We start from the raw sequence: 13,652 nt of genomic DNA, 5'->3' as shown, positions 1-13,652 counted from the left end.
TTGCTAATCCATGTAAGTACTTTATTAATGCATCACACCCGTGGAAGGAAAACATAAGTCAATTTGATAATTAAGAGCCCTCCTACACTAATAGTCAAAGATAGTGAGAACCAGTACACTTGTCAATTTGAGTTGCTTCTCGAACTAAAAGTGCAAGAAAATTAGATTGAATTGCAAATTATGAAGCATTTTGAACAAGTTTCACCTAACGACAACAATATTTGTACAATGTTTCTTTTTCCTAGTTAGTTATGGCGTGGTAAATGATGAAAGTAGAGGTATTTGTTTGAGTGGTGGGCTCCCCACCTCAAACCCTAAGCCTCTACGTTTGTGACATGCAAATTCCACTACACCCCATTCACTTTAGGACACTTGTTAGTTTTATTTCCCTCTCCATCTGAAAATCCACTCCCCCCAGGTGTCCTAAATGCATGGGAGAAGCTACACAGCTAAGGTGGTAAATTAATAGAGATTTATCATTCAATATCAAAGGGTTGAATTTTGAGATTGATAGGGTGTAAATTTCTGTACTTTGTATAACTCGTTTTTTTTAAATGTATTTGTCTTTTTAGTTGTCATGATCATATTCATGTTTAATGAACATAAATACTTAAAATGAGTATAAGATTGGTTATCTTTAATTAGGTTAAACGACAAGGACAATGCTTATTATATTGTCTATTTATCCCTTAATTTTTTTATATATATTTTTACAAAATGCCATTGAACTTTTAAAGAATCAATTTACTTTCTACCTAGTCTAAATACTTCTTTTAATTTACCATCAAATAAAATTAATTTTACTAATTAATCGATCCATAGATCTTACTCATTAAAATTTGAACGTGACTTGGATTAGATAACAAAAGCCATACCATTTTTCTTACTTCTCTTGTATCCAAAAGAAGGATATAAAAATACATTAACCTTCCTAAATGATTTATCAACTTAATAAAATCTATTGAGTAAAATGGAAATGAATTACAAAAGTTTAATGATGAACAAATTAATAGTTTTGTTGTCTATTTAAGGGGGTATTTTGCTTAGAAAGTTATGAAAAGTAAAATCAATTTTTTCCTATATAAAATCAAGCTTTCATTATCATGAGGTTGATTAATTAACGCAACAAAAAGCTTAAGAGGCAATTATTCCATTAAGTGGAATATTTTTTTGTCTTCTAGTTCAGCGAACAGTTGGGCTAAATAAATACTTCCTTTATATAATTAAATGGATAAGACAAAAAAAGTACCCTTACCAAAAAAGCATGCACTCAAAATTACTCAATTTTTTTTTAATGAAAAAGGAGAGTTTAATCAAGTTAATCACTAACACACAAGGACGGCCTTTTTTGTTTACTAAGCATTGTTGACCTATTCTTAATGGCTATATCAACACATGCAAAATTTCATTTTGCCACCCAAAAATTGACACCTACAAAATCCTTCCCAAATTTTAAATCATTCAAAAGTTTTCCACTGAAGTTTTTTTTTAAAAAAAATATATATATATACGAAAGATATGTTACCAAACTAGACAAATCTTCTATAGTAATAATATATAAGAAGAATAGAGGAGATTTGTTTTACCTTTGCTTTGCATTGCATGCCAATCTTAACTTTTTGAAGGCAAACCCAAGTTGAAACTCTATGCATGGCATGCCCATTCCCCACTAAGCATGGTGGGAGTGGGCTCTCCATAGGCTTGATGGCGACAACAACTAATGGGTTTCCTACGTGCACACATATGTGTGCAATGGTTGGTAAAGGAGCTTTAAGAACAAGGAGGTATTTTTGTGTGGGAATGGAATGGTGTTCAATCAATGAGGTAATTTGTCAACGGAACAAGCTAAGGTAGTGATGTTGCTCAAAGAGTTGGCGAAACAAAGCTTTTGATCGATCGAGCGAGCAAGAAGTCAAAAGCTTTGAGGTGATGATGATTCAAGTTTGAAGTAAATGTGAGTCAACCATGGATTGATTGGAGACGATGTTACAAGTGTTTTAAGTTTATAGAGCATGTCTATCTAAACCTGCTCTACCTTAATGACTCCTCTTTCTTTTGATATGAAGGGAGATAAATATAGATATATATAAAGGCAGGGGCGTAGCTATACATTCAGGGGTGCGGTCACATTCCCTAAAATTCAAGGAAAAAATTATATGGTGAGAAAAAAATAAAAAAAAATGTATAATCATAAATTTTAAAACTTACTCATCTGTTTAGCAAAAAAATTCCAATTAAAATCTTTTCAACCTAACCCATTTTACTCTTTTACTAAGTCAATTTTTTTTTTTATCAATTTTTCTTCTTCCTCCTCGAATCCCGAACTTTTATTTTCCTCTTTTCATTTTTTTTTCTTCCTATAAATTCTTTCATATTTTTTCTCTAACTCTAATTTTACCCACAAAATCTTTCGCAACATGTCGTTATCTTTATAGCCCAAGTCGCTAACGTCGGACACCAATTGCTACCATCATCACTATCATTTGTTGCATGGTCATTATCTTCACTTGACTAATGTCGTCGCTTCGCCAATACTCCATAAAAAAACACCTTTTAATTGAGGTGAAATTTACTTGATTTCTTTCGCTTAGTCGACAACGTTATTTTTTGCCAGCATCATCGTCATCGTTCGTCGACTCCATTGCTTTGCCCCTCCTAAGTGAAAATTCTAGCTACGCCACTGCATAAGGATATAAATGAACCAAATTGCTCATAATCAGATATTCGAAACTCGATTCGATAAAAACTCGTTTAACGAGCCTCATTAAGATAAACAAACCAAGTTTAAGTTTCACAATATTCGACTCGTTAGCTCATGAACATGTTCGTTAAACTCATGAATCAACTTTTAAATAAAAAAAATAATAACTTTAATATTGAATTTATATATTTTACACTCTACTTATGAAACATATAGATAAATATATTAAATTGATTTATTAGAATAAAATTATAAATTTTAATATGAATATTATAATTTTTTTTAAATATATAATTTAATTTTTAATAAATATTTAAATTTATAATTTATATTTATTAAGTTTGTTTAAACTTGAATATGCTCATGAGCCATGAATATATTCGTTAAATAAAACTCGGTTCAATTATAAACAAGTTAAATACAAATATTTAAGAGTTCGATTCAACTCAGTTTGATTACACTCCTAGCTATACATGTGTTAAATAGGTGATGTGATAAATTTTAGATTAAGATATATATAAAATCAACCACTTAGTCGACAAGGTGACCTCATGACAACGTTGGCATTGGTGGTCGTCCCTTATTAACTGGCCATGGAGCCCCGGCGAACGTCGAGAGAGCATGAATTGTTAGGAAGCCATATCATATATAGTATCGTTGCTTTGTCCATGCACGCTAATTTCATCATGGCTCACGGAGCTCCCCTTCTCTCGCCGTCCGCCACGGCACCGACGACCTCTTGGTGGGAGAATATTCACACAAACCCTTTACGCTGGCCGCCTCAGTCGCCACCGTCGGTCCGTCTCCGCCGCTCGTCGTCGTCCTACGACGAGTCCTCGGTCTCCAACGCCGCCGCTAGCCACTGCACGGCCCTCAGCATGGACTCCTCCTCCGGCGGAGAGCCGGCTGACAACCACCACATGTGGAACCACCTCCTACTGTGAGTCGATCGTCGCGTTCTTTCTAAATTTCATAGTGCAAGACGAGTCAGCAAAATGGTTAAATCAGTGCCTAAGCATACTTGAATGTTGATTTGGACGCTTATGGATTGCAGAAATGGTGGAGAGGCATCTAATTGCCAGGACGATGCAGAAAACTTTGTGGAAGTGTTGAGCTCCAAGAAGCTCTCAGCTGATCAATTTGACCCTGCTTCATGCCATGGCTTGATGCATCCATCCTCACAGCTCAACTTCTTGGGGATGCAATCGAACAGCAATAATACTGAGAACAGGTGGTCTATAGCTCCTCCAAACTCACACCTGGATCATCATCTTGCTCCTTCCATGATCAGTGCTTACATGCAATCTGATGTTTCTCATGTCAAACATGAGTTCGATCGTCCAGTTTCACCACTGTTCCCTAACAATGAGCTTCTTCTAGAAAAAAACACTAAACGGTGTAGTATTTATTTATTTGTATGTCTGAAAGTTATTTTCCTCTAAAAATTAATAATTGATAACATGACCAGATACCAGACTATTGGTCGTGTTGAATCTGTACTGGATCATCCTTGGTTTAGCCAAAGAAATTTGATGGATCAAATGCCATTTGGAGGATGCTTGAACAAGCCAGACGCCATGGAGTTCAAAACTTCAGAGCCTTATTTGAAAGGCTCAGATTTGTGTGGTGAAACTAAACAAGGATGTCAGAGTTCATCAGTAAGTCCCCTTTCTTCTCATTGTGTTCATAAATCTCAGATTTCGGTTTCTAAATGGTTGATTTTCCCAAAAAAAAAAAAAAACATAAATGGTTGATTGCTTGTAGATGAGAGGGAATGGTAGGTGTGGTGGAACAGCTGAAGGGAAGAGGAAAAGACCTGAAGAAAGCTCAGAGAAGCACTTCAGGAAGAACAAGAATAATAGCCAAATGATCCCATCAAACAAGGTTAGGCCAAGTTTTTTGTTCATCACTTCATCAAATAAGAATCAAATTACATTTTTTTTTTATTAAGAACAGTTGCAGGTGCCTAAAGCGAAAGTGGCAGAAAAGATAAGTGCTCTCCAACAACATGTGTCACCATTTGGGAAGGTAATTCAACACATTTGTCCAGGAGAATTAAGATTAAATGAATTAGTCGATCATTCATTTTTTTTTCCCCATTTTTTCAGACAGATCAAGCATCAGTGCTGATGGAGACCATCAATTGTATCAGGATCTTACAAAAGCAAGTACAGGTAACACCATCAACCTCTTTATATCTGTATTCTACTGGATGCAATTTAGTTTAATTATATATATTTTTTCTTTTTCTTTTATGCAGTTACTAAGTGACCCATACCTGAAACCTAGTCTGAACAAGGTAATAATCATATTACACTAAAATAAAGAAGATAATTTGTGCAAAATGCATTTTAGTAAAATTGGTTGTTCATTGTTTCAGGAACGCAATTGTTGGGGAGAAACTGAGAGGAAGGAGAAGGCAGAGGCAAGATATGATCTGAGGAGCAAAGGCCTTTGCTTGGTTCCTGTTTCTTCCATTCCTCAAATCCACAGAGAGAGCATTAGATCTGATTGCTGGATGCCGACTTTAAGAGGTTGTTTCTTGTAGATGATTATTTATTTAGAAGACAGCAATTTAGAATTAATAGACTGCTCTTTCCATGCATTAATTCACTACTTTGAACTGTTTTTGTTTCATCCACAAGTTGTTACAAAGTTTGTTCTACTTATAAGAATCTAAGTTGACCTAGTTAGGGTCTCCCCCTGAGTTGCCTTAACAAATAAGCTGAGTTGACTTACATGTTGAAACTTCTAGTCAACGGAAAGAAAGGTTGACTTTGACAAACTGTGGAGGTCTGCCAAAGTTTCAGTGCCATAAGTCAATCCTAACATCTTACAAACTATAACCTAGATTATCTACCAGCAACCGTAATAGCAAAGCAACATTGTTTTAGGTTTTACTGATCCTATGAGATATGCTATCGACCAATCAAACTTTTGGCGTCCGAGATGTGAGAGGTGGTGACCCTGTTGTATGTGGCAACGAGCAAATGCACCAGAGACAGACACTTTCGCTTTGGCATCTTCTCTCCTGGACCAACCAGCAACCCCAAAAGCTAAAGGTAGATGCTTCTTCCCGTCGCTCTCTTTGGAGCTTTCCTTCAACCTTTGTACAAAATCCAAAGGAAACAGAGGAGTGCCTGATTCCTACCGAATGCAGAGGCTTACTTTGGCTCCCTTCACAAACACATATGCCTGGAATCTTTGTCTTTCTTCGTGAATGTGTGTTGCAGGGCATGTGGGGGCCCCGATTAATATCAAAATTCTCACTGTCACTTTGACTCATCGGTTCACTGCCTCATCATCGGAAAATTAAAATTGACCATATTTTGGGAAGCCTTTGACTTAAGCAATACCATTTTCACTTAAAAAAAATATCATGACTTGAAATATTAAATTTTAAATTTTAAAAATAAAATATATAATAATAAATAGATAAATTAAATTGTAGAATATGAAGTGAGGATACTAAATTAAAATTAGATCAGATTCGAACTAAATTTAATAGACAATAGGTAGATGCAGACAGTAGATTGGTTCAAATTGAGATTGATTTGATGTTGATTTAGTTAAATTATCATGGAATCAAGTTTGCGATTAATTATTCCTTTATTCTTTTCATTAATTGAAGAAAAGTTGAAAAGTATAAATTTTATTTTATTAAATTTCTAATTAGGATGATGATTTAGATTGGAATGGAGGTCTCATACGTAGAAATATTAAATATTATGAAGAAGCGAGATCGTAAATGATTCTTGACTCTGAGTTATGGATAAGTTTTGAGGATCAATAGATATTATTTCAACTAGAACTACAAATTAAGGTTCAAATTTTTAAATTTAAATTTGTTTTCAGCTCTTAATACAAAATTTAGGCTTTTAAATTGTGAAAAATTTATGTATGCTAATGTTTAGAATTTTTAAAAAATTTCAACATATATTTTTTAAAGTATTTTCTAATTTTTAGGGTTGGGTAATTCAATTTTATGTTGTATTGATTTTTTTTTAAATTTCTTGAATTCATCTTTGGTTGAAAATCCTAGTTACGTCATTGCACGTGCATGCTTGATTTTTGCTAAGAGTTAGTGCTCGGGTGATATAGTTGCTTAATTGAACAATGATCGATTCTCACGGAGTTTATTCCTTTGAAAATTAAATATCCCCTTCGATACATGATCTATCTTTCAAAATCTTACAATGGGGCCAATGATGAGGGACACTTTAGATGAACGAAATTATTTTTTGCTTCGTTGATTTTTGGTTGAGAAGTTTATTTAGTTTAAAATCTTGGTGTATTTTGTTAGTTGGTATCGGTATCCAATTTATACCGATTAATGCTCGAGTCTTGATAAATCATGAAAAGACTCCCACATAAACAATGATAAGGTAAATAACATTGAAATATACGATCCTACGAAACTTTTTGATCGGCCGCTAAACTCCCAAGTAAGAACCTATTCGATATATAATTACTCCCTCTTAACCCTATCTAATTTAGTCCCTACAATCGTGGTAGGGTGTGAGTGGCAGATTTTTTTATTTTATTTTATTTTATATTTTTAAGAATACAACCTATGCAAATTACAGTAGCCAGCCACATGCGTTCTCCTCAACGCCATTATGACGACTGAACGCGCCCACAGCTTTATCCACCATGGCAGCACATGCACGTCTCTTCCGGCAGGACCCACCTCGATTTTTATAATTATAATAAAACAATCTTTGTATATTAGTTAAATCAGGGGGGCTTCTGTCAAATAAATTGTGTGTTTTATTTTTCTGTTTTCCCCCTGATTATTTTCGGCAGTTCTATTGCCGTGAGGTGAAAGGTATGCCTTCGAATCCCAGCCCACTCCACTGCTTCAGTCTCGGTCTTACCTCGATAAGCCAATGCCTCCCGCCACTAGATTTCTGCAGTCCAACTCCAGCTTTCTACCGGCGGCCGCGCCGCCGGAGCCTCTCTCCGTGGACTCCGACGTGGTCGTCATCTTGGCGGCGCTCCTCTGTGCCCTCATCTGCGTGGTCGGCCTCGCCCTAGTCGCCCGCTGCGCCTGTCTCCGCCGCTCCTCGCCCGGATTCCCCGCGCCGCCGAGAAAGGGGCTCAAGAAGAAGGCCCTCCAGGCGCTGCCCAAGGTGTCGTACACCGCCGCCGCCGTGGGCGGCAGCCTCGCGGAGTGCCCCATCTGCCTCGCCGAGTTCGCGGAGGGCGACGAGATCCGCATCCTGCCCCACTGCGGCCACGGCTTCCACGTCAGCTGCGTCGACACGTGGCTCGCGGCTCACTCCAACTGCCCCTCCTGCCGCCGTGTGCTCGTGGTCGCCAGCACCGGCTCGGCAGCAACGCCGGTACATTGTCGAACTTGCGGGGTGAGATCCGGCGACGGCGCCGACACCTCCGCCGCTGCCGTCGATGTAGCGGCGTCGCAGGAAGCTTCAAGGGCTACAGAGCTAGCCGGCGCTACTAGGTTCCTCCCCTAAACCCTCTTTGCCTCCCTTTCTTGTCACTTGTAAATAAATGAAGATGATAATTAGGCTTGAACCAGTGAGTGGATTAGACTTCTTGTGTTGTAACGTGTTGCCTCAGGGTTGCATCTACTGCGGAATTCAAACAAAAGATTCACCTTGTGATACCTTTCATTTGGATCACTGATAATAGATGATCAATCAGTGCTTTTAGTTGAAGAAAGAAAGTAAGGTTGCCACTTTATTTTAACTTTGAACAAGAAAGGCGATTCCTTCACCATTGTCAGAGTTGGGGGTGGGTTTTTGTGATTGAAATAAAGAGCAGAATGAATGGAGTAGCAAATTAGAAATTGTAGGTTGGAGCTTGAGGTCTTGAATTGCCTGCTTGTTTTGGTTTTTGATCAAATTCAATTTTCTTTTCCTTCTGATGAGAGTCTAAGAAAAATGGGCGAACGGAGCATGTTCGAGAAAAGAGTAAGTGGAGACAGTTGAGGGGAGGTATCATCCATCAATGAAGGCAGGTGGAGTTTGACACTTTTAGTACTTGCAGTAGGACAGTGTTTATTTTGCCTGTTAGGTTACTTAATGGTGCCGTTTCATAGCTGGGGAAATTATAGTAAGGCAAGTTGGAGAAAGGTGAAACCCAGTCAAATTTCTAGCTTGCAGACCACTTTAGAACAAGACTGAATTGGTGATTAAATATTGCATATTGTAAACAAATAAAATAATTTGCTTAAGTTACTGGGATCAATCTAAAACGACTATCCTTAAAGAGTAAGATCGAACAACTCGCTCATCCTATTTTGCTTGCTGTTTATTGGAGACCTGAAGGTCTGTTTCTTTATGAATGAATGGTTAACTGTGAAAAGGATATCCTTCCATCTCATAAATGCTTAAGGAAAGATGACATTGAAGGTTAGCTAAATTCATGAGAAATGGTCAAGGCTTATCATGATGAATGCATTTGTGTACTTATCTCAAAGAAGTTACTCTGTTGTTTCTTGCATATATGATTTGCACTACAGATCGATATTTAGGAAAAGAATGTCTGTAATCAGAATTCGATTCTGTCTAGAAGGCAGAGTTTTTTTGTGTCCTGGTGAATATAATCAAATGGTTCTCAATCTTCATTCAATGATGCATGATTTAGTTAGAGCATGTCTGTTGCAGCAATTCACCATCAAAAAATATTTGATGAATCCATATGCTGTCTTGCCTTTTGTAGTATCCATGAAAAGTGTGACAACTATCTGCTGTAAATCACTGAAAGCATGCCTGCCTTTTCCAAACATCCTGGCTACACTTGTATCTTTCATGGCCCAACCTTCTTCCATTGTATTGGTGTATTTCCAAATTTCCAGGAGAGCAAAAGCTAGGGTGATGTTCTAGTGTGGAGAAAGCAAAAGCTAGGATGATATTTTTGTTAAAACATGGTTGAGATCAAGGCTGGTACTAGAAAATTCAATCAATAGAGCTTTCAAGAAAAGGCCTTGAGGTTTGTATAGCATGCTGAGGGTCCAATCCCTTGCCACAATTTGCTTAAACAATGGAAGTGGAAAAGACGAGAATGAAAGAAGTGCATTCCATTAGTTTCGGCACGAAGGGAACTGCCTTTTTACTCGACAATATATTAAGAAAAAAGAGTTCTTTTTACAGTACAAATAAGAAGAGGTTCAAAAAGATAGATGAGAACAAAAATAAAAACGTTTTTCTCGACACTAGTTTGGATTGTGTAGAAGAAGATTAAGATCAATCCAGGTAGATCAATATCTAGTAGATAGTTTTTAGGATAGGCTTTAATATTCACAACAGCGTTTGGTGAACCATAGCTTTCATGACTTTGATTAATTGGAAACCACATGGCAGTCTCAAGGACATTTGATTAATTTAAGATTTCATTTTCTTTTCCTTTTTTTATGGATGTGCGTTGACGTCCAGGAAATTGTATTTATTCCAATGGAAGTGTGTCAATTCTAGCACTCTAGTGGACGGCTGCTTCAAACTTGGACTCCGTGAAAACGCCAATAACGTAACTGAAACGGAAAAAAAGGCTAAAGAAAGCTGAAGAAGCTGTTCCGGAGAAATTAGCTGCAATGAAGCCAACGAGTATATATAGTATTTGTCCCAGGGCGCAGCACAGATGGGGAGTGTATAGTTCTATGATTGAAAGGTCCAGGGGTCGATCCTCGGAGTATCACTGTCTGGGGTTAACGTCTCCGTCATACATTTTCCACATGTGTACCTGCATTTATCTCCCTCCATATCCGTGGGACCGGCTCCAGAGGGGCCACTGATGTGACGGTTTCACTTTTTTTTTTTTTTTTTTTTTTTTTTTTTTGTAAACAATGCCTTAAGCAAGTTTTTGTGATATGGAAACATTAAACATAAGCTTATAAGAGTGACGCACAAGGTGCAAAGGCCTGGACCCTGGTGGCTAAGGATTTATGCATGCCAATGGAGAGCAATGTAAGCTTGGGTGCAAGGACAAGTGGTAAAAGTCGATTCGTTAGCCCCCGGTCAATTCGTCTCAGGACTAACATAAAAGAGATAATCGTGATAACTAGAGAAACTAGTGCACAGTGGGAAGAGATATACATGGATTAAAGAATTACGCCCTGTTTATCTCGAGATTCGAATCCACGCTTTCAAGTGACAAGCTTCTATCCACTAATCACTTCAGCTAAGTCCGTGAAGACTTAGGTGCAAGGACAAGCCTAAAGATAAAGAGGTTAGATCCTCTCTCTGATCTCGAAAAATCTCCTATTTTTCTGTCTCATTTCATTATTATTATTATCATTATTATTAAAACTTCCGTATGTATAGATTTTAGGATTGAATTATGAAAAATAATATACACAGAGAAAATCTATAAAAAATGAAAATAATAGGTCATAAAATTATGTGGGTATATCATTGCTCTTGAATTATAGTATTAAGTGTATAAAAGTTTTCAAATTGATTTTTTTTTTTTAATGAAAAATGACACAAGTAGGGACGAAACCAGGGGATCGATGACGACGACTGCTCCTTCTCAATTTTTAAATATAAGAAGTGTAAGAAATATAAAAATAAAGGGTGAAAAAGATACGAATGAGAGACAACGATATGATCGTCTTCCCTAAACATAAATATATATATTTCATCCCTCCAATATAAAATTTTTAATTCAGGGACACAAGGATTTTATATACTTAATATTATAACTCAATTTCTAAAGAAATTTTAAAAGGTAAAATTTTATTGGCTGAATGGAAAACTTATAAAAAAAATTAAAAAAAAAACAAACTGAATGGAACAAGGACAGGGGATATTTTGGGACCGAAGATCGGATCACTGGTTGGGCACCTGTTGCAATCATGTCGAAGTGGGGCACTATATCACCGCAAAAAGCAATAAAGTGTAAGGCTATGATTACCAGAGAGGAAAAAAATGGGGAGGGAAAGGAGGAGAAGGAATGATGGGGGATAAAAGCATGAGCCATACCAAAGATAAGAATTGATTCGCGGTACTCTTGGACGAGCATTCCGCCGTTTTGCGTTCCGTGAATCTGAGCGTTGATGAGCTTCAATGAGTTGTTGGGCCGCCGGTGCTAGTGTTGTAGGCTACGCGGCCTACTATGATTCGATTAAAATGAATTAAATTGTTAAAATAATTATTTAAATTTGGAGTGATTTTTTTCCAACGATTATTTAAATGTTATCAAACTTAAACTTGATTATTTAAAATTTTTATATTTTTATTTGAATGGTCATGAGTTTAATAATATAAATTTATTTATTTATTTTGAGAATTTATTTGTCTATTTATAAATTTGATAATTTTTTAAAATAAATGTGATTAGTAAACATTCTTTGTAGACATTTGTTTTAGGAACAATTCCATCAAAATTCAAAGGAGGAATGAGTTTTGTCCATATTTAAATTTTTTAATTTCATTCCAAAATTTTGATTTTATTCTCATCAACCAAACATAAGGTTTGAGAATGAATACATTCTCTCATTCCCAAACCTTTAAACCAAGCGTCACATTAATTTAATAATTTATTTAAATTTGTGAATTTAATTGATGTGATATATATTAAGAGGGTGTTTGGCTAAACTTATTAAAAACAGCTTATAAGCTCGTACAACTTATAAGTTATTTTAGGAGCTTATAAGTTGTTAGGTCTTATTTTAAAAATAAGTTGTTAAAGTGTTTGAGTGAACTTATTACAATCAACTTAAAGATATTGATGTGTTTGGTATTATAAGATCTTTTTATTAATAAAATTACCAAAAAGGGTATAATACTATTAATAAAGAGTTTTGATATTTTTATTAATAAAGGGTTTTGGGCGAATTTCTGCATCGGGGGAGAGAAAATTAGAAAGAGGCGTTGGTGGAGAAGATGATACAACGTTGGAAGAAAAGTCGATGGAGATAAAAAGATATTAAGCTTATAAAAATTTATCGAGGATAAGATGGGGATTTATGAAATTATATAAGGATATTTTAGAGAAACAAATTATTAAAATAAGATATTTTTTTTAAAAAAGTAGGCTCTTCCATACTTTTTTAAAAACAGCTTATAAGCTCCAAAACAGTTTATTTTGACAGCTTATAAGCTGTTTGAAAAAAAATTTACAAAACAAATTTGAAGAGCTTATAAGCTCCAAAACAACTTATAAGCTATTTTAGAGAGCTTATAAGTTTAGCCAAACACCCTCTAAATAAATATAAATAATTTTTTATTCATTCCCATACTAATTTACTCACGAACATTTAATTCATTTCCAATACTATATATAATGGAAGTTACACATTTTCCTCTAAATAGGACTTCTAACTAGAAAATACTGGACTTATGAACTATCTATTATAAGTACTTCTCGATTTATTTTAGTAATCGATAGAAAATTTTCGTAAATCAGATTGATCACCCAAGCTCAATGTTACCTAACCTCCTTAATCTTTTTTTACAACGGAGGGTTCATAGCCTGGCTCAATTGGTAAATATAAAAGATAATAAGTAATCATCGAGAGGTCAAAATTCAATAGAGGATCTCATCATCTATACATGCTTCTATCCATGCACTTACCAATTCTTAGATTTCTGTCGAATTCCATAGGTAGTCGTGAGAGGGCGCTAATATAATTGAGGCTACACGCCTACACTATTTGATGGAGGTGTAAAATGAATCAAATACTAGAACTAATTTGGCTACGCATGATTTAAGTTGTACCCTTCATGGTACAACAATAGTTGGATCGTATTGGGACCGGCTTAGCCTATGCTATATGTCAGACCAAGAAAGAGCAGTTCAGCCCATAGGGAGGGCTAAGCACGACTCAACATACGTGTTAGGACTAACCCATACACTTAAAAATAAAAAATAAACTATATTTTCTTAAAAAATATAATAATAATAATAATTATTATTTATTTTAATATTATTTAAAAATGGATTTGAGCTAAGCCTGAGCTAACTCAGGTACGGTTAAATTAAGCTC

At 35.8% G+C, this 13,652-nt stretch overlaps 2 protein-coding genes across 3 annotated transcripts; both read left to right on the top strand.

Annotated features, from left to right (window-relative positions):
- Positions 1-3,273: 3,273 nt before the first annotated feature.
- LOC122052866 (transcription factor bHLH111-like) lies at positions 3,274-5,338 on the top strand. 2 transcript variants are annotated; one of them, XM_042614599.1, is made up of 8 exons: positions 3,274-3,641; positions 3,756-4,097; positions 4,170-4,359; positions 4,466-4,585; positions 4,658-4,729; positions 4,810-4,875; positions 4,962-5,000; positions 5,082-5,338. In XM_042614599.1, the coding sequence occupies exons 1-8, from the start codon at positions 3,295-3,297 to the stop codon at positions 5,247-5,249; spliced, it is 1,344 nt and encodes a 447-aa protein (XP_042470533.1). In that variant the 5' UTR covers positions 3,274-3,294; the 3' UTR covers positions 5,250-5,338. The 2 variants fall into 2 exon arrangements, with proteins under 2 accessions (XP_042470533.1, XP_042470534.1); XM_042614600.1 differs by having other exon boundaries at positions 3,280-3,641; positions 3,756-3,932.
- A 1,430-nt stretch (positions 5,339-6,768) lies between these two features.
- Positions 6,769-8,440, top strand: LOC122052867 (probable E3 ubiquitin-protein ligase ATL44). The gene has a single exon (XM_042614601.1). The coding sequence runs from the start codon at positions 7,591-7,593 to the stop codon at positions 8,176-8,178; it is 588 nt and encodes a 195-aa protein (XP_042470535.1). The 5' UTR covers positions 6,769-7,590; the 3' UTR covers positions 8,179-8,440.
- The last annotated feature ends 5,212 nt before the right edge of the window (positions 8,441-13,652 follow it).

This window comes from Zingiber officinale, chromosome 3A, assembly GCF_018446385.1.
Source record: "Zingiber officinale cultivar Zhangliang chromosome 3A, Zo_v1.1, whole genome shotgun sequence".
NCBI classification, from domain to species: Eukaryota; Viridiplantae; Streptophyta; class Magnoliopsida; order Zingiberales; family Zingiberaceae; genus Zingiber; species Zingiber officinale.
This window is presented reverse-complemented; position numbering and strand designations above follow the sequence as displayed.